This window comes from Tauraco erythrolophus, chromosome 4, assembly GCF_009769465.1.
Source record: "Tauraco erythrolophus isolate bTauEry1 chromosome 4, bTauEry1.pri, whole genome shotgun sequence".
In the NCBI taxonomy this organism is placed as follows: Eukaryota; Metazoa; Chordata; class Aves; order Musophagiformes; family Musophagidae; genus Tauraco; species Tauraco erythrolophus.
Window position 1 is genome coordinate 57,800,837 of NC_141468.1, and position 26,048 is coordinate 57,826,884.

The window sequence follows — 26,048 nt, forward strand, 5'->3', positions numbered from 1 at the left end:
GATACTGTTCTGCTTAATGCAGAACAGACGTGTTTAAACTATATATCCAGCATATCTCTAGTACAAGAACCATTATGGCTAGAGGGACAAAGGTAGTTGAATTTGCAGAACAAATCTGATGTTTTTAAAGCAACAGTAATGTTCTCTTGCTCCTTCTGCAAAATAATATCCTTTTTTTAGGAAGGAATAAGTAATTTCTGAAATAACTTTTTGAATCCTATGTTCTGGCCTAGGTTTCAAGCAGGTAGTTTAGGACTGCTTATGTGTTTAATGACCTTTAGCAGAAGAACCGCGAAACTGAAAACTGCATCTGCATAGGTACTTGAAAAAAAACTACAATTGTATCTGGCCTTTGTAGTGCAATTGTTTAAATTGGTGTACATAAGAATGTAGGAGTAAGAAGTAATAATGATAATAGGTGTAGCACTTCTTGCTTTTTGCTAAATTTAACTTTCTGAAGAGCACAAAATCACTTTTCAAAGTAACCTGAGCTACTAGAAGGGTAGATCCTGGCCTAGGATCAACTATTCATGAGTAGATGAATTTATTTAAGCAGCACAAAGAACTTAAGTATTTTCAAAAAATATACAAACAATATGATTATTAATATAATACGAAGGGAGATTTATAACATGCCAAAATAACAGATCTTTGGTAAGAGCATTTGTCTTAAGTGTCATGTGTGCTAAGTCTGCTCTTCATGTTAAATGAATGGAAAAGGAAAGTGTAACTTCTTTACAGAATCTTCTAGTAATTTTGCAACATGAAACCTAGAGAGGTTAAATAATGCATTTCATATTTATTTGTAATAAAACCACCCAACTATATTTTCAGTGTGGGTCAGAGCTCAATCTCTGAAAGAATTGATTTGAACAGATAAAGGTGGTCACATGAGTAACTTATGCCGAAATATTTTCAAGGCAATAAGAATGTCATCTTATTGGACTGAAGGTCACTTAAGCTAATAGCTTGACTCTGGTGACTGCTGGAAGGGTATAAAAGGTGATGGTTGTAGTGAGAACAAAACAGGGCAATATATTTTTATATAGGTACTTCTCTGAAGGTGCTTTGGTAGGCTGATGGATTGCAATATCCTGACTACTAAACTAGGATACTCCTAGGAGACTATCCTATCCTAATCTAAACTACTCTGAGCCAGGTATTATAGTCTGTTAGGCTTTTTTCTGTTGTGTTTTGTCTGCTGTCCTTTGCCCCAGGGTTTAAAAAAAAATAAATCAAAAAAACCCAACTTGCCTATGTGTTTTGGAAGAGGAACCTTCTTCATCATGGGAAACTTTCTGCTTGCTTTTTTCTTGTAGTTTTGGATTAGTAAAGCAATGTATTGTTACCCATTAACCTTGTTCAGGGTTTCATTGTATATTCTATTATGCTGTTTTTCTGATAGTTCTGGTTTTTTGTTTGAAAACTTATCCTTAAAGGGTACCAAAGCCAAAGAGTACATTTCAGTTCTTTGTGTCTTTAAGAAGCCTAGAGATCAATCAACTATGTTTGAGGTATCTTGAAGTACGTAGTGAACTGTATGGATATTCAGTCCACTTGACTGAAGCGACCGTATTCAGCATAACTTCATTAGCTTGACTTTATTCAGTGGACTAATGATGATAAAAAATAAAAAGCTCCCCCTCTCAAGCTGGTTAGAGCCATTTCAAAAATAAACTGAACAAGGAACAAAAATAGTCCCTGCTTATCTTTTATCTAGATAATACCAGTTTCACAACAAATAATGTACAGGCTATGTTTCTTAAAACACTTAGACATGTTTGCAGCAAATCTCATTTCTGAGACTCTCTACAGAAGTGTTTGTGCCTTTTCACAATTGTACTTTTATAGTGTAGGTTTTTCTCTGAGAGGAAGCTGAATAAGAAGGATCACGGTTAAAATATCTGAGAATCACTGTCAAAATATCTGAAAAAGACTAGACAATATTAATATAAGATGCTGATATGTACTGTGGGTCTGGATTTCAGAACTAAACTGATATAATCCATAAAATTTCACTGTTGTTCTCGGTATAATAATGAAATTGTAACTGGTTAACTTATTTTTTGAAAAAACCTAAATTATCTTTCGGACCTAAATGTTTAATTAGATTAATGACACTAGAAGCATAATAATGTAGCTCAAGGACAATAGTTAAAAATTGCTTACAAACTGATCTGCTTTTAGACAATCAGACAATGTATCAGTCTTATTTTGTTATCTGCAGAGTGATTCCATAATCTTTTGTGGGACAAATCCATGTTCACAGGAGTCAATCATATATGAAGTCCTGTTTGTTTGTAGCTCTGAGAATTTTAATTCTCAATCTTGGAACGTATATGGAAGAGCAGAACACTGTAAAGGGCTTAAACCGTTTCCTTAATAGTGTCACTTCTACCATTTCATATGCAGAAAAAGTCTTGAAACCAATTCATCAGAAAATTTAGAAGTTGTAAGAGCCATGTTCCCTTTAACTGAGAGTCCTGAAAAAACTTGAAAATTAAATTGAAGCTAGCTGTTGCCTATATCTTATACAATCATATTCAAATTCTCTGTTTAATTAGCGCACTAGAAAATAGTAAGCTTACCTTGAAGGAGGGGGTACTAGGTACCTTGTGGTCCGCAGGCCCAGTTTTAAGCAAGCAGAAAATGAAATATTGAGTTATAAGTTACACCTTGTTCAGTAGGTTCTGGACAAACCAAATTTTGGTAGGGAACAGTCAACTCTCAAGAGTTAGGAAGAACTGAATGTCAAAAAGGTCTTTCAAAGTCTGACTAAATTCATAGTCTTCAGCAGAAGCTCTTGAATCTTCAGCTGGTAAGTTATGCATCCACATCTTGCTGACTTTGCTTGTCTGCTGACTGTTAGGGGATAGTTTGTTCATCTGTATATTGAACAAATTCTGCCTTTCTGGTTGCCTTGTTCCTATGGATGTGTGCCACATAGCATGTTGATCATTCTGATCATCTGCTATGATTCATGGCTTCCACACTTGTGGACAGTCTTTAATCCTTACTTTTTCTTGTGCATTCTCCAGGACTTCCTTTACTGCTTTGCAGCCAAGTCTTTACTGTGTTTCGCTTCACTTGTTCTTCAATTCTTACGATAATGGTCCCAGCTTTGACTGTGTGCTTTCTCCTTCAAACTCAGCAACTCCTGTATTCTTCTGTTTTGATCCTGTACTGCCCCAGCCTCACCAAATCAGTTCACACCCTGTCAGCTTGAAAGGGAATTGCCTGCTCTGTCTAAGCACTATGGGTAATCATTTATTTCCTCTCCCTTTCATCTTCCCTGTACGTAATGAAGCTGGTTCTGAGAGCTGTGGAAAAATGTCAGATTTCTCTGAAATTCTTACCCAGCCTCCATATCAAGTGTACTTTGCGTGATCATCCTGGTCTCTTAAAATGAATGACAAGTCCACAACTAAGCCACTTTGCTTTGATTTTGTCCATTAGATTCTCCTGCTTTCTTGGCGCTAGTCTTTCATATGATCTTAGAGTATTTCATAGATCCTGTTGCCACTTTTACTTTCCCTTACTGTCTTTCTGTACTGCTTGTTAAAGCCTTCCAGTCCAGGAAAATAAAAGATGATGACTCATGGAAATGTAAACTTCTAAATACTCATTCAGATCAAATCCATGTAGGTCTCAAGTTCAGACTCTTTCACCAGCTTCCTTGTTGAAGTATACATTTACTATTTTCCTCTTCTGGATAATTTTTTCTTGTCTTACTGATTTTGGTAGCCCAGACTTTTTGGTTCTTAAACCATTTGATGTTCAGTATATTTTACTTGGTGTGCAGAGGGAAATGAAATAAGCTGGTAGTGGATGCTCCACTTTGCACTGTGTGTGTTCCCTTCATGTAGGTGATCAAGTCTTCAGTTAATGCTGCATCAGTTAAAACTGCCTAATAATTTATTGGGTCTGTTGAATTCTGTCTTAACAGACATGCAGTGCAAGGCTTGCTGGTTCAAACTTTGAAATAAAACCATATTGTTTCCTTCTCAAGTATCTTACTTAATTCTCAATAGTTGGCTGTGCTACCAAACATTTATTGCTTGCAGCAGTAACTCAAAATCAACTTTTTCCTCTGTCAGAGTGCGTATCTCTGAGGTGTGTCAAAATCCTACCCTGTCTTCCAGAAGAAGGGTGGGAATTGATTCTTAGTCGTGTCACACTGTTATTGTGTATTTCTGATACTTTTGTAATGCTTTCTAGGTCCTGTAATTGTTTCCTGCTCATCTTTGGCAGGTATGTGTCTCAGGCATTCTGTTTTTATGCTTCTGGACAGGCTATAACTTTCAGAATTGTATTTACTTACTACGTTCACAATCTCAGAATTTTCAGTATTTGAAAACTAAGACTGGTGGTTCGAATTTGGAGTAGTTCAGGACAGCATTGTCCTTCTGTGTAGTGATAACAGCATTGTCAAGGCAGCCCTTCCTCAGTTCTCTTGTAAATACTTCCATGGCTTGCTTTGTTGATACTTATGTGTAGAACTAGAATGAATCTATTCAGCCTCCCAGCCTTTTTGAGTTTGCTGTTAACAGGATATTTCCTAGAGATCAACAGTTTTCTGGTAATACTCAGGTGAGAATATCATTCTGAGGAGGCTGCTGGTCATCAAGTAATAGAATTAATATTATCTTCCACTATACTTAATATTGACCACTTCTCCTTTGGATTTCAATATTTTTGTAACTTGGAAATTCCTTCATAAATACTAAGTACTCTTTAAAACAAGGTATGTATAAGAGTTTGAAACCTTTTGTGGTTTTAAAACTGTCTAAAGAGAGTGAGAACGTATCTGACTTACAATGAAACAAGTTCTGGCATTGTGGTACTTGTGTAAGAGGCAATGTCATATTCAACACTTAAAATTGGAAATAAGCTAACAGATACTGTGGCTAAGTTTGTTGTGTCTGGAATAGCGTTTTTTAACAAAAGAAAATTTCAGAAAACTTTGTAGAAGTAGGTATTTGAGCAGGGCATTGTGGTTAGAGTTGATACTAAATGTAGTATGTGTTGGAATGTCTGAACATGTCAAATGCACTGCAGAGATTGGTATTAATGAAAACTGTGGCAGTCTTCATGAAATAAAGCATATAACCTGAGAAGTTTTTTTTTATGCTTAATATACAAAACCATGTCTGCTATCTTCAGTCCTATTTCCTTGATATAACATGCAATTCTGTAAAATTCCGATACAGATTAGTCTTCCTTCACTGCAATATAGTGATCGTTCAGACTGTCATCTTTTTCAAAAATACGGAAGAAATAGGTTCTGGAAATAACTGTAGCTATCACTTACAGATAACTTAAAGGGACTGTGATAAAAGTATATGACTTACAGAAGGTAATTTGAACCACGCATTGTCTCATAAAATTGAAGAATACTCAATAGAAGTATGAAACTTAAAATCTAAAACTGATAGAGGCAGGTTTTGTTTGATTTTGATTTTTCTTTTTACAAAATTTGTTTTCAACCAGGGATGTTGCTGGTATGCCTGTAAGGCTATCAATGAAAAGAAATAATTCACTGTATATCTGCCTGCTTCCTAGACAGAAACAACCAGTGAACAATCAAATGCAGTTGCTCGTAGGCAGGTGGTGTATCATTGTGCATATGGCTTATGTATCTTGAGATTTAATCTCTGGCATAATGTAACATGCTCTCATAGACAGAACTTTGGGGAAAAAAATGTTTAAAAGTGTTTTTTGGGCTTTTTTGTTTCCCTGGCAGGTAATGCCTCTGTGCTTATCCTCATTTCCTTCAGAAAGCAGTACTTTTAATGCTGTAATCCTGTCTTTTTTTTAAAAAAAAGACATTGTTTTGAAAGTAGGAAGGTTATTCTGTGATATTAATGTTCTGTGCCCTGGCCATTAAGTTTTCAATAGCATTACTATCCTGTTTCTGTTCTAGCAAGCTCTGCGGTATACTTGTGTATATAATTTTTCATGTATAGGGACTGGTAAATGAACTACATATTCATTTTATTAAGAAATGCGATAAACTCATCTTCTTTCTCCTGCCCAGTATGATGAATTGGTTCCTGCATCTCTGACAACCAAATACGGAGGATTTTATATCAACACTGGTACACTGCAGTTCCGTCAGGCATCTGATTCAGAGGATGAAGACTTTGCAGAAGACAAAAAGCATAGGCCACCTAAAGTGAGTGATCTTAATTATACTTTTTATATAGAACTTATAGCTAGGTGGACATTGGGAAATACTTGATACGTTTAGAATGGATCGGATGAAGAGGCTGAAAGTAGAATTATGCACAATACTGGTTTATTGCTCTTTGTTTTGTGGCTTATGTAGTAGTATTTGGGAGATGACTTGGGATATACATAGGCTGTCCAGTCTTGTGAGACTAACCATCTGTTTAGGCAAGCTAACAACTTGTGTCCATCCATCTTGAAGTGACAGATGATTCTGTAATTTTATAGGAATTTTATTATATGAGATGAGAACTTAAATTCTCCAACACTGCTTTTATGGTTTTGTGCAAAGCTTGCAAGATTTCAAATTGTTCCTAATATTCAGAATAACACTTAGACCAAAATATTTGTTAAAATAAACTCAAGAGCAAAAGAGTAGCTATATTAAAAAGTATATGTACAATCTTTTGCAAACTGTGCTGTTCTATGTACTTTAACAAGTTATGATCAATGCAAACATAATTGCTTGCATATGATGTTCACGAGTCTCATGCTACTCCAAGAACTTCCTCCTTTCTGATGTCCTTTCCTGCTCTACAATTCTTTAATTTTAGCATTGTTTTAAGGTTCTTGTATAGGATCTGACTGGGATGGAGTTAAATGTCTTCATAGCAGCCCTTGTGCTATGATTTGGGTTTGTGACTAAAATAGTGTTGATAACAAACCAAAGTTTTGTCTGTTGCTGAATAATATTTGTGCAGTGCGAAGACTTATTGAGGCTTGTCAGTAACTGGGATTGCTGGTAAGAATTCAGTGGTACTGTTTGCCTTTACACGTGTTGAGGTATTCTTCCTGGCTCTGAATTGGAAAGTGTAAGGAAAACTAAATGTTTCTGGCTGTAAAAGTTCTTTCGGGGTGGAAGAATCATTGTCCTTTATTTGATCTCTTTTCTAGATAGCAAAGTTAAAAGAAAGTGAAGATCGTGGAATGAAGAAGCGCAAGCGGAAAGATGAAGGGACAGAGAAGGAGAAGAAGCCTCGAAAAATGAAAGTTCCTAAGCAGTTGGGGTAGGTTTCTTTCTTTAGATGAACTCTTGAGTTGTATGTGAGGTTTGGCTTCAAGATTGCATGCCATAGCAAGATTATCACAGCTGTTTAGAATATTGCATTTTTAAACTATAATTAATATCTAATAGATTTTGGGTTTGGAATTTGTGTGGGTGTTTTGCATAAATAAGTCCTACAAGCCCATTTTTTTCCCAAAAATTTCGAAAGAGTAATAAAAGAAGGAAAGACAAATTACAGAAAAGAAATTTTGAATCCATGAATAGTGTTATCCATCATTGTTCTACCTAAAGTCTTGTATAGCACTAAGAGTTACATCTTCTAATGAAAAATCATTTTCTTCCTATCCCTTGGTTTCTAATCTGGAAAACTATAAACATAACTTAATTATTGTACATGTTTCTTACTAACTTTGTGGGTACTTTCCTGAGTTCTGAGCATGGAAGTATTAAGGTGGTGGATTTTTTAATTGGCTTCTAGAAAACTTGTCATTGAGTGAAACTTGTCTTACTATGAATATTCAAGTTGGTATTGAAAATTTATTGATAGCGTTTTTCATCAAAGCGATGAGTTGGCAGAAAATGCTCAGTTTAAGGAGCATATAGATGTTGAGCCTCCATGTAAAAATTCTTAGCAATGAGGAGGTTTTTTTTTAACGTGTACCATGTGCCTAAACTTAAAGCAACCTGGCACCATTCAGGAGTCTGAGACAAGTTTAAGTATTTTAGAAGCATAGGTCAGCCATGAGTTTAATACATGTGCCAACTTCTCCATGATTAAATTGAGAAGTTAAAAGTAAATAACCTTTGCCTTAACGTGTACAAAACCTCAGCAAAACAAATCAGTTGGAGAGCATGAAATCACATGACTAGCAAAGGTTTATGGTAGTTAATAGAATAGTCTGAAAAAGAGAGCACCAAGTACTTGCTTCTTTCCCCTGGTAATTTTTGAACTGTACTAAACTCCCAGTTTTTTGTTAAAGGCTACTAAGGCCTCAAAAGTTACATGCCTTTTAATGAAAGATTTCTTTTCTCTATAGAGTAATGGCCTTAAATTCACACAAGTCTGAAAAGAAGAAAAAGAAGTTGTATAAGGACTCTCTCTCTCTGGCTGCCATGATCCGTAAATTTCAAAAGGAGAAGGAAGCCATGAGGAAGAAGGAATCTAGTCCAAAACCTCCAGTGACTGTTGCAACCTCTACCCCTAGTAAAATTCCTTCCTCCTCACTCAATGCAGGAAACGATATCTCTGACTTGAATCTTAGGATCAATGATCCTGTCCTCTCCATTTTTGGTAGCACAAACGAACAGCTCCTGCAAGAAACTGATAGTGCCCTGGAGATTCTGGGAGACATTGACTTTGACAAGTTGCTTGATGGCACTTCTGATGGCAGCCCGGTATCTGAGCTGTCAGGAGAAAATGGAAATGTCAATCAGGCAACCTACACCTCTCAGGTCATGACACCCAAGCAGGTGCCTGCCCTCCCAGAAGGTCTGCCTGTGCTACTTGAAAAGCGCATTGGAGACCTTCGAACAGTAAGTATGAATTCGCTGGTAACAGATTGCATTCAAGAATGAGAGAACAAGGAAGAGTAATTAGGGCCTAAGTTGGCTGAAACTCTAAAAAAATGTAGAATTGATCTTAATCTTAATCTTAATGGCTGTATTTATAGTCAGATAAAAATGGTCACAGAGATGATGCAGGTCAATTGTTAAAGCAATGTGTTTCACAGCAGAGACACAGTTTTCTAAATCTTCTTTGTACAATAACTTGTAATGTTTGTTTGGTTTTTCTTCCATAATGGAAATAAGTGTTACTTTAACTTGAATTATTAATTGGGGTGTTTTCTTTCTTTGGAGGAGGAAATCTGAAATATGACTTCAGCTTACAAGTAATGTCTTGAATTTTTGGCTTTGTAACATAAATTCTAAATTGCCAGATTAAAAAAACCCAGCAACCATAACAAAAAAATTACCAAAAAACACCACTCAACTACAAAAAAAAAAAGCCATGAAACTGAATATTTTCTTTTGGAAGGTTAGAATGGAGTCCAAAGCCAGCAAAAATATTAAATCCACAGGTTACAAACATCCCAATATCTTATTGAAAGGGATCAGAGCTATTTAAGGTGTTACATACTCCTTGTTCCAGTTGTGGATGTTATCTTAAGTTGAGAATAAATTTGTTGTTTGATTGTCCAGATTCTGATATTAAAGCTTTTCCTGACTCAGAATAAAGTGCAGCTTTTCCTTACTCAGAGTAAGTTTTGAAGAAGCAGTTCAGGTTTCTACCTTTTTGGAAAAAAATAATTTAAACAGTGGCAGAGCTTGCGTTGTTACAGGTTAGAGTGATGATAAAACATAATGTTTTTCTTACCTGTATGTAAATGTCTTAAAGCGATTATAGTTATTTTTAAATGTACCAAGCTAAATACAGCCAAAGGGTTAATATTTACTGAAGAGATAATTTTGTCTACCTTTGAACATCCAGGTTAATTTTGCTATGAATCAACAATAAGCTTCAAGCAAAACTGCAGAACTGAATTAGGCGAAAAGTCAGGAAGTGTTAGTGGCCTGCCCCAAATTCATGCTGCTTCACTGTTTAACAAGTCCTCAGTTAGAAGAAAGCTTTAATTCAGGGGAATTAAAATTCTTGGAAAAGAACTGTCTTCTGCTTTTGTTAATATCTTCTGGAAGTTTGGTGCTGGCTGAGCAGAGCAAGTCTACCCATACACCTGGGGAAAAAACTAGACTGTGTGTTGACTTAAAGATTGCAGCTTCCTTACCTTGTGCAAATTGCAGTCAACTGACATGTTACCAGTAGGGAAAAACATCTTCTGAAAAACAGGAAAAAAAGAAATGAGTCTTGTCAGATACTTACTAGGCTCACAGCGTTAGTGCTCTTTAGTGCAAAGAAAGCTAAGAAGTTTATAAAGCTTGTTTCTGTTTGAAAGTAACTGTCAAGATAGTCCACTTGTGGGGAAAAAAAAATGCCACAGTTCAGTGATAGTGATGCAGTTTTTGAATCTGCCAATGTTGCTGTATTCAAAAGCTGGAAACACTGTCTAGTATAAAGCTGAAATTGCCTTCTAAGGTCTACCTGGGACCGAAACGTCAAAGCATATCTTTCCTTCCAGTTTATATAAACCAGAAGATTATAGTAATTCTTGTGTTAATTAGCTTAAAGATACTGGATTTATGACTTTCAAGCTTGTCTTTTTGGTATTCTATCACTTGTAAACATTTATTCTAATTTTTTTAGCAGGACAAATGCTTCAGTATTCGTAAACAGATAGTACCATCCCCTCAGCAGCAGAATGCAGTCATTACAGAAACTTAAACTCTAGTATCAGTGTTCATGACTGAAGCAGTAAAGCATTCAGACAATGGGCTACCTTATGGTTTCTGATAGAGTAACAGACTCCTCTTTTCCTGTGCAGTATAGAGTTCACAACTGCAGAAAATATTTTTCTTTCAAACTTAAATGGGTCAATTAGAGCAAGAACAGTAAGTATTTCATAGTAATAAAGGAATTTTATCAAGTTGACACTTGCATTCATTTGTAGTTTTTAGCCATGTTGTCACAAGTCACTAGATTATTTTTTTTAAGGCAGAATTAGAGATTTTAAAATTATGTGAATATCCAGCTTTGTAGCATGTTGGCTGCATCTAATGTTTGTCAGTCACTGTAATGATACCACACTTGCCTACTTTTCTGCATGCATGTCCTTTACCAGCTCCTTTAGATACTTGCTGTCTGGTCTGAGCCAGAATGTAAGAAGACAATAAGCCTCTAAAAGTGTGTGTGAAGTGTGTGTGTGGGTTTTTTTGTTTTTTTTTTTTTTTTTTCTCTTGACTTCTGTAAATCTGCAGAGTGGATGAACACTAGAGAGATCTTACTGATTTTTGTAGAATAGTGCAGGGAATTGGCTTTCTCCTACAAGCTGTCGTTGTTTGTGAAAATAAGAATCTAGGTGATAAGAACAAAGATAAAGGGATTCTGCCTGGGAATTCCTGTGAGATCAGTAAAAACTCTTAATAAAAGGAAGTATGTATAGGAATAAGGATATCTTTTTTTCATCCCCCCCTCAAGCAGGATCAGGAAGAGACCAGATAAAAGTATGAGAGATATAGTCTAAAGATGGCGAGAATGCTTCACAGCACCAGAAAAGAAGGATGAGGTATTCCTGTAGCATACGTAATCCATTTGTAGAAATTGCAACAAAGGACTGAAATGGATCTAAGAAGGCCAGGAAGTTGTAACTGGATGAGGCACATAACAGAGCTAGAAAAGGAGCCTTTCACAGGTTGAGAGTAGATATGTGTTGATGCTCTTGCCTGCTTGACTTGTCAAGCAGTGCTCGTCTTTTTAAAGCAAACAGTGGTAGTGGAATGTTGCTTGTGGTGAGATGGTAAAACATCTCTACCATTTTCTTTCTTCATGGTTATTGAAAAGATGAATGTGTTAACATTGGTGATCCAGGCAGATTCTAAATAGAATTATTATTTGCCTTAGAGCAAGCTGGTTTTACTTGAGTATAATAATCCTCGCCTGTTTTCTAAACAGCTGGGTATAGTTTGATTTTGTTTATTTTTTTTTCCAAGTAATGCTATTCTCTGGAAAATAAGTATGTGATAGAACTGTAAAGTAAAGATATAAAGGTTGTTGGGATAAAATGCTCTGTGAACTTTTGGATATTCTTTATTGCTCTATTTTCAGGCCGCCAAGATGTTTGACGAAGAAGGCAGGAAGAAGTTTTTCACACAAGACATGAATAATATTCTGCTGGAGTAAGTGCTTATCTGTACAACCTTCCCTTTTTGGAAAGGGGGTGAAAGAAAAAATACAGAAGAGGAAATATTATTGAGGTTGTTCCAACAAAGCCCTTAAAAGTCAATGAAGGTAGATCAGTCTAAGCTAGTTATTAGCTAAAGAGATTTATATATTAATACAATTCCTGTCATGACTATCTGTCTGTCTTTATCCAGTGTAAAGTGTTTTGTAGTGCCCTGTGTCCTTGACTTCATGTGTAAAATTCAACAAAACTGCCATTATTTCTTCCTGTCCCCCACTTTCATAACTCAAAACCACCTTCAGCTTTCATGAAGGAAAATGCCAACTCTTTTTACTCTGTAATCCTTCAACTAAGCATTTCATACAGAAGGTTCTACGTTCATATTCTAAGAAACAAAAAGTAATCTGTAGAAGACTAGCAGTCAAAATTGTATCAAGATTGATGTGCAATGGTAGGAGTAAACAAAATTTGAATGACAGTGTTCAGCATTGCTGGAGAAGTATATATATAAATGGTTTCTTGCCATGGATTAAGACTTCCTCCTTTTTAAAAAAAATTAATCTGAAAACGTCCCAAACTGCTGTTTTTAGTATGCATTAACTACAACATATCATGCTTACAAAGCTTCCTGAGGTTTTTGTTCAGTTGTCATCTTCATCTAGGAGTGCCTCACTGGTTGACTGTTTCTTGTTTGTTTGTCAGTATTGAACTACAGTTACAGGAGATAAATCCTGCCATCCGCAATGGAGTGTACTCTCACCTTGAGGCTTTTGTGCCATGCAATAAGGACACACTGATAAAGCGTCTGAAGAAGTTACACCTCAATGTCCAGGTAATGACAGGGAGATTAGCTCCAGCATGAGCCAGTTATGTAACAGTGATGAAGACAGAATGCCAGAGAGTAGAGCAACAGCCACGCAATCTCCAATAAAGCAAAATATTTTGGATCAGTTGCTAGATCAGCCTAAAAGCTTTTTTTCTGTGTACCTGCTATTGTCACTACTTTAGGAACAAATATTTTAAGTGTTTCAGACCCTTCATTTGAGAATGAAGTTCTGTGTTCTTGAAAGCTGGGTACAGGGTGCTTATCAAAGTAGCAGAACTAGAAAACCATAATAATCATGGTTATGACAGGCTAAAAAAAAAATTCCTCTTGCATTTGCTTGTGTCAAGAAAAAAGAAAGGGTAGATGGATAATAGATGACCTAGTCTGTACTGTTTGTGCAAATTTGCCTTTGTGGCAAGGTATTACAAATACTTTTTCATTTGCAGTTGCTTTTCTCTTAAAGAATATGTTTTCCTATTGAATAAATGTTATCTGTGATCTGAAGTATCCTGACTCAATTCTTTAGATGAAATCCAGGACTAAGTGTCTCAGAGGATCTGAGGATTGTGAATGTAGAGATCTCAGAACTTGCTAAGAAGGCAAACAGATTCATATGCTATTTCCAAGCAGTAAAACGTAATAGCATATAGTATTCTAGTTCTTCTCAATAAGCAGTTATGATTAAGAATGTAAAAAGTCAGAAGATGTAGGAAAAGAATTTAAAATATGTAGGGAAGTGTATACTATATTACTTTAAAGTTTGAGGTTCTTAATATTTGGAGACAATTCTAAATATGTAGTTCTTACCTTTGAGGTACATAAATTACGTATAATAATAATAATCTAATACTCAGATTATCTAACCACATATATTTTGTTCATTACCTCGGATGTTTTTATACCAGAGTTTTTGGAGAATTGATTAATTGAATGCTTATTTGCAAATGTTGGGATGCTCATTGGTCAAGTCATCTTGCTTTTTCCTTCAGGTTTTCTTCTCTATTTTGATTAAAAAGCATTATTTAATGAGATCATGCCATAATGTTTTGAGATATTCATGACATGTTTCCTTGTGACTATCTTTCATTGTTTCTGGTCTCAAGACTTACATGAGTTGTATGAGAAATTTCAACTGTGTGCATTTCTATAATTCTGTTGCACCTAACAGGATTCTAGTGCCATGTAGGAAATACCTATTGCAGTCAATAGTTAGTACTGGTGATATTGCCTCCAGAGTGAGCAGGAAATAATTTTTGTGAAACCTTCTGAAACACTCTTTACATTGCATCTAATAGGACTCCTTTGGTGTTTCTCTTTTCACAGGATGACCGCTTGAGAGAACCACTGCAAAAGCTGAAACTGGCTGTCAGTAACGTCATGCCTGAACAGTTATGCAAGTATCAAGAGGACTGTCAGGCCCGCAATCAAGCCAAGAATGCCAAGTAGGTATTTCTGGAGTCTGTGCATGCCCATCCTGGAGTCCAGCTGGAAGTCTGTCTCTATGTTGTTCATTCCCTGATCTCAAAGTACTCAGCTCCAGTTTATAGGTGCCTGTAAGTTTTGAATTGTACAAAGTACTTAGTTTTGTGTAAGTGATGTTATCACCTGACTCTAGAAAGAAATTCCATTAACTGAATGAAATAAGTCTTCCAAGAAAGAAATTATAAACTGTGAGAGGATACTAGAGACTCTCAAAATGCTGGATTAATGGAGGAGGATGGTGTGTTCAGGTTCTTGATATATTTTTGTCCTTGTTCATTGTAATTGTTTCCCTCCTAGTTAACTAATTTTAGACTTGGAAAAGTGTTAATAGATTGATAAACATCTTGTCATTTCCCAGTAGAGGTACTACATGAAGCTTATAGCCAGCATCCTTGATAGCATTCACATACTGTGTCCTTTTCACTTGTCTCTGAGGACCATGAAGCAGTGAGGAGTGGAAGACGAACTGTTTATGCTTTCAGGAAGGGTAAAATGAGAATCTGAAGACAGGTCCTTTTTTTTTTTTTCTCCTAACACCTAAAAACAACACTCCTTTCTCAAGGAAACATTTTGTCTGTGTTGTATACCTATAAAGAAAATAATTTTTCTAACTGTAGGTTGCAAGCGGAAGATGAACGAGAGAAAAATGGATCAGAGGAAGATGATGATGAGAAACCTGGAAAGAGGGTTGTGGGACCCAGAAAGAAGTTTCATTGGGATGACACAGTGAGGTGAAACAAAATTACCTTTTCGACCAATAACTTTCACTGTCTTCATAAAGAGATCTCCAGGGGGATGTTATTACATGATACTGTTAAATAAATAATCATTCTCAGAAGTTTTGGAGAATGTTTGGGCTACATAGGCAAGCAAGAAAGCTGCAATGGTAAAACAGTCTTTTCTTTAACTTGAAAGGCAAGATCATCCTATATCCAAACGTTTTTTCGCTACTAGTTTATCTGCTTTATCCAAATACAGGAGAATTTTCCTGGTCCCAGGACTTCAAGCTGCTTTAAGCAAGGAACGGAGGTGTAAACAGAGTTGTACCTGCTCCCCACCATTCTAGAAATAGATCACAAAGCACTGTCACCCACTGAGTGGTAAAGATTTCTGCCACCATAGGGTAGACCACCAAAATTGGTGGTGCTGGTTTGGCAAGTCTTTCAGTCCTTTGCAAGCCAGCATCTAGAATGCATGAATCTTAACCTCTTACATCCCCTCTGAACAATTTCTATATCTCTGTTTATCTCCCAAGAGCAACACAGATTCTTATCTGAAATGAATTCTCACTGTTCTGTTTCTTGGAATAGCTTTTACTGAAAAATTAGATTACTATTATTTAAATAATCTAGACAGGCTTTTAAGCAAGCAGATTCTTCTAAATTAGTAATTTCCCATGCAAGATCCAAGTTAATTTTCATACAAGTATACATAGTATTAAAAGGGGCTGGTGGACTTCTTGTGATGAGTCTTTTTAGTATGTTAAGACAACAGGGAAGCAAGCTTCATGGAATGCATACAACCAGTATAGCTTGGACTGACCTGGAGGGAGCCTTACTTAGAGATATTTAAATCTGTTGTTTTTTTCATTCAAGAGGCTCTGAAAGGTCAGTGTTGCTTAACTGTGTGCACTTTTATGTTTTTAAGGACAGTAAAAGACAGCATCCGTGTCAGAAAGAATTTTCTGTTGAAATATTCAGTGCAGAATGGATTTCACTTGCTTTCAGACATTCCTCATCTTAAATGAGATAGAGGTCACTGTGAGCAGAGTGAGAGGAGATGTTTCAGCTATGAGGAAACAAACCACCAAGAAAATGTAAAATTAATTACAAAATTACAGTAACGATGAAAAAAAATGAGCCATATGGTCTGTTAGAAATGGAGAAGTGACAGTGGCGGATCATACCAGTTGTAGTAGTAAACTTGCACGGTGGCAAACTACCAAAAAACACAATTGGAACTGAGCCCTTACAACTGGCAATTGACAGCAGTTGCATCAGTACTTCCACTTCTCAACCTTCTTCTGCTGAGCTTTTGAAAGCATTGTTTCTTTGAATATATTGATTGTGTTTCTTTCTGCAGGTCTCTGTTGTGTAATCTTGTCAAGATCAAGCTGGGATGCTATGAGCTGGAGCCAAATAGAAGTCAGTCTGCTGAAGATTACCTCAAAACTTTTATGGAAACAGAAGTAAAACCACTCTGGCCTAAAGGCTGGATGCAGGCAAGGTAAGATACCTTCTTTGTATGTCTATTCATTTTGGTGTTAACTGTTTCTTGGATCTTATTTATTGTCATACATTTGACTCAATCATATACTATTAATATTGGTTAAAACTTTAAACTATGTTAGTGGAATGAGAATATTTTAGAAGAATGAATGTTTTTCAGAAGTTAATTTTCTATCTTGTTTGCAAGCCTGAGCACTAAAAACCACACTGTTTTCCTTGGAGAACTACTTGCTTTTGTCATCTGCTAGATACTGAATTTACTAAAATTCGTAACATAGTGTGCGATGCTTCATTTGAGAAGGAATTATGAGGTGAGGGTAACTGCTAGGGAAATTCTTTCTGTGATATAGAATCATGGAATGTTAGGGATTGGAAGGGACCTCAAAGGATCATCTAGTCCAGTCCTGCTGCCGGAGCAGGACCACCTAGATCAGATCACACAGGAACGCGTCCAGGCAGGTTTTGAACATCTCCAGAGAAGGAGACTCCACAACCTCTCTGGGCAGCCTGTTCCAGTGTTCTGTTACCCTTACTGTGAAGAAGTGCTTCCTCATGTTTAAGCGGAACCTCCTATGTTCCAGCTTATATCCATTTCCCCTTGTCCTGTCATTGGATGCCACTGAGAAGAGCCTGGCTCCATCCTCATGACAGTCACCCTTTACATATTTATAAACATTAATGAGGTCCTCCCCCCAGTCTCCTCTTCTCCACGCTAGAGACCCAGCTCCCTCAGCTTTTCCTCATGAGGAAGATGCACCACTCCCTTAATCATCTTTGTGGCCCTGTGTTGGACTCTCTCAAGCAGTTCCTTGTCCATCTTGAACTGCGGGGCCCAGAACTGGACACAATATTCCAGATGCAGCCTCACTAGGGCAGAGTAGAGAGGGAGGAGAACCTCTCGACCTACTAACCACACCCCTTCTAATACACCCCAGGATGCCATTGGCCTTCTTGGCCACAAGGGCACATTGCTGATTTATGGTCATCCTGCTGTCCACCAGGACCCCCAGGTCCCTTTCCCCTGTGCTGTTCCCCAACAGTTCAGTCCCCAGCTTGTACTGGTACATGGGTTTGTTCTTACCCAGATGCAAGACTCTACGCTTGCCCTTGTTATATTTCATTAAATTTCTCCCCACCCAACTCTCCAGCCTGTCCAGGTCTCTAGAAAGTGATAGTGATGTAGAAAGCAGTTTTAAGTTTTCAAACGCTTTGAAGTGGAAGGAGAGAAGCAAATGTAGATGATATGAGTTCTTTCTTTGGGTAGCACTGATTGAAAAAGACAATTTCCCATCAAGTCTTGACCTAACTGTAAAAGCTAAATGATACAACAATACTAATCAATTGCTCGAGAACACATTGATTGTAGACTAGTCAAATCTGTATCAAGCTGTAAAAATAACTGTACTGAGATTTCATAGGATAGTCAGTGTAGAAAATGAGGGTGTAATAAGCTGCTTGAGAAATAGGAATGAAAGGGATAAAAGAAGTTTTACACTTTTTGGCATACAGCTGACTTATTTTTGTTCAAGGATCTAGTTTTGTAGCGTAAGTATGCTGATAAGTGAGATGTTTATAGAGTGTATAGATGTTTATAAGCGAGGTGATCATAGAATCCTACGATTCTGTTGTCTACCTCAATAAAATCTTCATAAGAGATGAGACAAGGAATCCAAGTTTAGCTTAAGAACAGATGTGGAGATCACTACTGATAGTGGTGAAATAGTGTGAGGTCATCCATACATAGAAGTGAAACATGTTAGAACTTTGTATTTGAAAGCCATATAACAGATGGTGCTCTCCTTTGCATATGATAAGCATGCTGAAAGTTTCCATAAGCTTTCAACTTATCTATAAAAGTGATTTCAACAGAAAAAAAAGACCAAAAACAAACAAAAAAATAAAACAACCACTCCCTCCCCCCAGAAAACCTCCACAAACCACCGTCAAAACCTAAAACAAAAAACACGAACAAACTAAAACCCCAAGAGCTGCCTGATCATAACTTTCTGTTGACCAGCAAGACTTCATTTACCAACTGGGTGGCTTGGGTACCCTAGTGATTTACAAATTGTCTTGTATTTATGGGGAGGCGCTTCCCTGCTTTCTGCTTAGGATGTCATGTATTGTAATTCATAGACAAACAGTTATGCATGGAAAGAGAAAAAGCAAGTGTTTCCTGGAGTCTGACAGTGGTAAACTCCTAATACAGCACGTTGTTCATGTGCTGAATGCTCATCTTACTGAGGTGTTAGGGTAGGGATTATCATGCTAAAGGTTTATAATTTTTTACCTTTGTATGTGGCCTTAAGTGAGAAGGAGTTATGTAAACTGGAAAAAAATTAAGGCATTTAATGTTAACTTACTAGTCAGAGTAGTTTGACCAGAACTTTGTGGGTTCAGCTCAGAGGAAAAAGCTCTTGCTCTTTCAAAGTTAACTGTATTTAATGTTCCTCATACCTTAACTCATGCTTCTATATTAAGCTATCGATCATAACTTTAAATTGCACCTTGTTTGTTTTTTGGTGTGTATCACAACTACCTTTGTCACATGAATTTTCTATGTGTGTAACTTCCATTATGTGCCCCAGGAGATTGCTTTATTAATATGCATGGATTTAGATAAATACTTTTTGTTCTAAAGGATCCCAAAGCCTTTTCGAATAATGTAACCCACTTTTTTTGCATATTAATTTCATGCGTGTCTGAAAGAAGCCTGTGACTTAAATATGTGCGTGTTCAGAAAAGAAGGGTAATGTGCAGGGAGTCCATTTCCTTTAATTCCAAGAGTTTCATCATCTTTGGAGGTGGTCATGCAAGTAGGCTTGCAGCCCATTTATTTTGCACAGGTCAAACAGCATGCTTGACTTGAAATCATGATGAGAGAAACAATCTCATACTCATCTCTCTCATCAACTTTTATGTCTAAATGTATGTGTGCAATGGAGGGATTATTTTCCAAGCACATTCTTGCACTGTCCTTTCTTTATACAATATCTTTGACCTCTGTTCCTGTTGTAGTTACACTTTTGTCTTGAACTTCTAAAGATAATACTACAAATTACTAGGGCCTGAGATTTGTTTTGGATTTTCATTCCCAAATGAAAAAGATTAAGGAATAAACAGAGCACCATGAAGAAGGTGGGAGGGAAATATTCTAGAGAAGCGGGGTAGGTCAGGAAATGACACATTGAACTTGTAATGAGGAATGCTCCTTTTGCTCCATCATCTTCATAGGTATTCAGTAGTCTCTAATGGGGAGCAATGTAATACAGATTTGGAGGTTAGTACAGTGACAAAAGTGTGAAAATGGAGCTGAAAGTGGAATCTGAAAAGTAAGGCATTGGAACTGTAGCGAGATAATGTCAAGTGTTTTCTTACCAGATCACATGAGATTTATGGATACTTGAATTTTTCATAACTATTGCAGCTCTACAGGATGTGTTACCAGTGGTGAAAAGCTCTTGTTTAGATAGCTGTTCACGGTGTTGTCAGTGTTAGTGTGATGGCAGTGGTGTAGGAAAATCTCATCTGTTCTAATTTGCCTACCTGGAAACAGGGAAGGGAACCAAGTTTTCATTAATTGTCTATTTATAACTACATTTGGGTAGCAAGCTGTAGGATAGGTACAGGTCAGGATTTGGTTTTATTTCCCACTTGTCAGCTGATAACATGTCAGTTGATAACACAGAAGTAAAAAGCATGTGAAGTGTTGAGATTTGTCATACCAACTCTTGCCATTCATTGGCTCTGTAGTAAAACGTATGTGTAAGTCTAGTGTAATTAAGTCACAGAAATGGTACGCAATGGTACAATACAAAATACTGAAGGAAATTAGAAACAAGCTTGGCTACTGTGTTCTGACTCTTGTTTTGTGCTTTAAAAAAAAAAAAGAAACACAACAGACTAACCACAACACCCAAACCTGTGATCGATGTGTGGACATGTAGTGTGAAGAGTTTACAATAATCTTTGATTTGATATTTAAAATATTTCATTTTTTCATTTTTTATTTTCTCTTTGCGGAGAGAGAATTCAAAATGTTTCTTCTGTCCAGCTGAAGGAGGTAGTATTCTGTTATGTTGACTTCTGCTTGGCCATTTACTGAGGTATTTTGAATGTAAACTTGAAATATTTTTTTTTAGCTTTCTTCCGTTTATGGCTGCCTGGAGCTGTATCATGATAACAATACAGACAAACTACCTACTAGCTGCTTTGGGGACAGATAATCAAAGGGTGGTTCTAAAAATTCAAGGATACTTGCGTATTTGGTGGTCATATGCTGATTGTTCCTGTAGAATCACCTTATGTTTCTTTTCTCATCGCTCTTTTAGGATGCTTTTTAAAGAAAGCCGAAGTGTGCACAATCACCTCACTTCTGCTCCGTGAGTAAATGTTAACAACTTACTAGTATCTTTAGGTTGTTCATATCATCTTTTCCCATCTTCATACTGCCTTTTTTTGGACAGAGGGAAGAAAAGGGAGATATTTTGGGATTTGTTGGAAGGGACTTACAATTTTTTTTTTAAAATGCTTTAATTTAGACATATAATTGTATGTTCTTGTAGCATTATGTTTTAACTCGGTTATGAAGTGGCTAAATAACTCAAGTGGATATTCATTCTTGGATTAACACCTCTTACTCCAAGTATTTCAAAGCATTATACTTTATCTAAATTTTGCTGTGCAGCATATTAAATTGAACTGAGAGACTGCAGTACTTCCTGCTCTTTTCTTCCCCTCATAAATGTCTCTGTAATATCAGAAGGATGTGTATCTTCGTGGAATTTTACCTTCTTGATTTTCAGACAACACTTATGTCCCTCTTGGGAGCTGCCCATATTCAGCCAGAATTCACATAAACAGTTATGACTTTGAATAACACCCAAATTGACACCTTTGTGATAAATATGATTAACATAGGATATTTTTCCACGTAATGGCAAAACTGAGTCATGGTCCACCTACAGTAAGGTCTTTTTTTAACCAGGCATATTCCTAGTTGCTTAGGAAAGGAGAATGAATGACCTATAAGATGTAAATCTGTTGATCCTCTTCAAGAAATAGAAATGAGAAAATGTGTGAAATACCTAACTTCTAAGTTGAAGCTGATGACTAATAATCCTTAATGTTGTCCTTGCTCACATAACTGCAGTTGGTGCTATGGTGTTCACTTACACTGCAAAAGAATGTAAAATGTTACATGGCTTCTTGCAACAAACTAAAGTTAGATACAGCTTTCATAGTTGATAAGCAATAGAACACTTTTTTTGGAGGGGGAGAGGGGAGGGAAGCAACTGTTTTTATGTGGTTTATAACACAGGATACTTGGTGACAAAAACAACATAAAGTGAAATTATTTCACTATTATAGGTGACTTCAGTTTAGACAAAGCTCTGCTAAGTAGACAAGATTTTAAGCAACCAAAATTATGTGATATTTCGAAGTTTCTCTAAATCTGAAAAGTAAAAAATAGCTCTCCTGATATATATCAGATTATATCAGCAATTGTTGAATTTTAAATCTAGTTTACTTAGAGATACCTGACAAAAAAGGGATTAAAAATGTGCTTGTTCTCTTCCCCCTACGTTTTAACCCATCTTCTGTTTCAAGAATGTTTTATAATTAAAAGTAGACTCCAGTAGTCATCCTTGTAGTTTATTGGAATATGATGAAGGTAACAGTTAAAAGTAAAATGACTTGCCTTTCTTTTTAATTTTGATATGCATGTGTCCCCTCTCTTTTAGGGCAAAGAAGAAGGTGATTCTGGCCCCTAAACCCAAAGTGAAGGTAAATGCCTATTTGGATATTTGAATTTTATATGACTCTTAGATACAATGTGTTTCCTGCCTCTGATCCAGAAAAATACAGCAGAAGGGTTCCATCAGGAGATGCTATAAGAGCTTATTGACTTGGTGGTATATTACTTTAAAGTAGTACAAAAGACTTCTATTTAGCTTTAACTTTAAGCTATATTAGTTTTTTTGAAAATTGTCTACAAAGAGGTACTAGCTTCAGTAAAGTTTAACATTTTTAAATGTGTATTTTGTTTTCAGCTTGTATTAAATTTGGCAACACTGGAAAAATGTGTGGTTGGGAGGATAACAGTAAATTGCTAGAGGTTCTCATTAGACATGACTAGGTGTTGTCTTCGTTCAGTAGCAATTTTACCTAGTGATCAGATTACACAACCTTGATTATTCTTAAGTGTGTGGAGCACTTTCAGTTCTGTGGAGCAACAGCACTATGTTTTTAAATACAAGTATTGAATTAGCACACAGGACTCCAACACCTAGATACAATAGGCATCTTAATATGAAAATTTCAATAGTAGATCTTTGGTTCATCTGCATTTACAGGACAATAGTGTTACACTAAAGAAGACTTTGGATCTACTCCAGAAAGGCTATTAAACCTGTCTTTTCTTATCTCTTCATTCTCAGGACTCTAGTCCAAAAAAAGAACAGAAAACCTGTATGTCTTCAATCAATTCAAGTTGTGCTGCTGTACTGAGTTCCAGCACACCTGTCTGCACCCCAGCCAGCTCTAGCTGCACCCCAGCTCCAGAGACGATCTGCTTGGATGACTCACTGGATGAAGACCTCTCTTTCCACCCACCCTCACTGGACTCTATTTCTGATGCTCTGGCAGTTATCAATAATGGTGCCAAGGGATCACCTCTTGGGTCCACCATAGACGCACCAACATCCAGACCTCGCCCTGGGCTGAGGGAAGAGAAATTAGCAAGCATTATGAGTAAGCTGCCTCTGGCAACTTCAAAGAAAGTAGAGCCCACACAGACACCCCATTCATCAAGTCTTATTGCTGGTCACACAGGACCAGTACCAAAGAAACCCCAGGACCTAGTTCACACTGGTATCTCTTCAGGCCTTATTGCTGGATCTTCAATTCAAAATCCTAAGGTTTCCCTAGAGCCTTTGCCAGCCAAACTACTTCAGCAAGGACTACAGAGGTCAAGCCAGATCCAAGCTGCTTCCTCCTCTTCACAGACTCATGTTTCTTCCTCTAAGACCCAAGCAGCTATTTCCACCTCCTCTCAAAGAACCAAGGATGGTAATACCTTGGTATCATCTTCTGAGACTCAAGGTGGTTCTTCCTCAACATCACAAGTGTCAAAGGCGCACCAGCATTCAGCTGTACAGCAGAAATATGTGTCTCCTTTACAAGCAACTATTAGTAAATCACAGACCAATCCAGTGGTGAAATTGAGTAGTAATCCCAAACTGTCTTGCTCTTCACCAGTCATCAAGGCTCAAGATAAGTCTGTAATGTATCGCCTTCCTTTGTCTAATCCCTCATCTGGAAGTGGCTCTCAAGTGTCTCACCCACTGGTTTCTCGGACAACATCCAGCACCTCTACCTCTAGTAACTATTTAGCTAAGGCTATGGTGTCACAAGTTTCTTCCCAGGGTTTCAAGCCTCCTTTCTCCATGGCTGCCTCTCCCAAACCTGCTGCCTCTCCCAAGCCCACTGCATCTAAGCCCTCTGTGACACCCAAGCCCAATGCATCACCTAAATTTTCATCCAAGTCCACCTCATCCCCCAGGCCTGCAACAGCACCCAGTTCTTCCAGTTCAAGTGCACTAGTTTCCCAGAGTAGTCACTCCAGCAACAACACCCTTCATAAACAGACCAGTGGTGTAAATATCAGCAGACAGTCTCCCACAATGAATTTGCTGCCCTCTAATCGCACCTCAGGCCTTCAGCCTGCAAAGAACCCTCAGGCTTCTTCAAAATTGCCCAACTCTTCTCCCTCTGGAACTGTTGGTAAAAATAATTTGGGTGGAGTTGGAATGAATGTACCTGCCAGCAGAGGCAGTAACCTTAATTCAAGTGGAGCTAGTAGGACTAGTCTGTCTGGGGGAGCAGGAAGTGGAACACAGGGTGCTACTAAGCAATTGTCAACTCCACACAGACCATCTTCTGCCTCAGGGTCTCCAGTTGTAGCAGCCAGTGTGCAGGTATGCATCTAATGAGTTTACGTTTAAACCTTACACTAATACTTAGCACATTTATTTTGTAAATATTCTTTCTTGCAATATGTTGATTTGAAAATGTGTCATAAATTTAATGTTTGTACTTGACTAACTATGAACGCTAATACTGATGAAACTGTTTCACACTAGTGAATAGGTATTTCCAGCTGATATGAAACGCAAGGATCAGTGTAGAAAGAATCCTCACTGTAAAATGTTGGTTGATCTATACTGCAGAACAGAATTCGGTTGTTTTCTTTTTTTTTGAAGAGCACTAGAAAAGGTAAGCTTTGTGTAGCCATGTTTTCAGGGCATGTGGTATTTTCTTGCATTATTGGATTTGTGTATTGTTGCATATTTACTTATTTGTAATGGTGGTGGTCATGTGAAAAGGTGTCTTGGCACGTTTGTTGCCAAGCTTCCTGATGAACACGCAAAACTAGAGTTCAGTTGCTTGTGGTTTGAATATAACGCAAGACTTGTATTTAAAGTTAACACTTGGAAGGGCTTTTCTTTACTATTTGTGATTAAACATGTATTTTATTTTGTAGGATCTAGTCAAACTGAATGAGACATCTCATTAATATATAAATATCCTAGAAATTGTTTGAAACTGTGCTTATGCAGAACTTTTTCACTGGAGATAATACAAATATTTTGAAAATACTGTTGTTCTAAAACCCATGCAAACCTATTATTTAACCAGAAGACAACTTACTTTCCCAAGTTATGCGTTCTTCTTACTGGGCTTGATTTAATTACTGAGGTGATTTGAGGTTTTCCTGCCTCTTTATTGCTCTCTCTACCCTGAAGTCTTCACTACCTAAAAGCAGTATCACTGTAAATCAGAGTCTTGGTGTAGAGTAAATGGAAAAGTTCTGTATTTTTCTGAAAAATGTACATAGCTGGTGCATGATAGTGATGTATACTCGGCTTTTAGCAAGGGTTTATAATGTTTTGGCTTGCTATCAAATTTTTCTTAATGCAACTGAGTAACAGAAGGAAGATGATTTTTACAAGACGTTTCTGTGGTCTTTCATCCTACTGCACCTTAAGTCTGATACAGTAAACAAGAAATGTCTGTCAGGCTCTGACACAGCCTTCTCATTATTTTGGGTACTTTGAATGAAAAATCACAACCTATATGCTGCGTAAGGGCTACTGAAGTACCACATAGGGCCTAGAGAAGAGCTGAGCCAGATACAGTGCAGTTTGGATACTCTGGAAGGTGCCTGGAGGAGACAAAAAGGCTACAATGAATGGACTAGGAACAGAGTTGTTTGTTCCCGATGCAGTCAACAGAATCCAGTGGATACAATTGCTGTGATATAGAAGAAAATGTGAAATAGGTGTGGTGGTCGTGCTTAAAGATGACAGACGAGGGAAATAAGTAGTATTGTGTTGGATGATGAGATGAATTCTGGCAGACTTTCCTGTACTTAAAGACAAGTCAATTTATTTTTTTAGAACACTGATCACTTGGGGAATTAA

At 37.1% G+C, this 26,048-nt stretch overlaps 1 protein-coding gene across 1 annotated transcript in view; it reads left to right on the forward strand.

Moving 5' to 3' along the window:
• Positions 1–26,048, forward strand: part of UBN2 (ubinuclein 2) — a 52,142-nt gene that overhangs the window by 19,308 nt on the left and 6,786 nt on the right. The window contains exons 4-14 of the mRNA XM_086611003.1: positions 6,038–6,175; positions 7,123–7,235; positions 8,272–8,767; positions 11,952–12,022; positions 12,730–12,859; positions 14,177–14,295; positions 14,953–15,066; positions 16,418–16,561; positions 20,895–20,945; positions 22,308–22,350; positions 23,004–24,542. Of these exons, the coding sequence (XP_086467129.1) occupies positions 6,038–6,175; positions 7,123–7,235; positions 8,272–8,767; positions 11,952–12,022; positions 12,730–12,859; positions 14,177–14,295; positions 14,953–15,066; positions 16,418–16,561; positions 20,895–20,945; positions 22,308–22,350; positions 23,004–24,542 (2,958 nt within the window). The remainder of the gene's footprint in view (positions 1–6,037; positions 6,176–7,122; positions 7,236–8,271; positions 8,768–11,951; positions 12,023–12,729; positions 12,860–14,176; positions 14,296–14,952; positions 15,067–16,417; positions 16,562–20,894; positions 20,946–22,307; positions 22,351–23,003; positions 24,543–26,048) is intronic.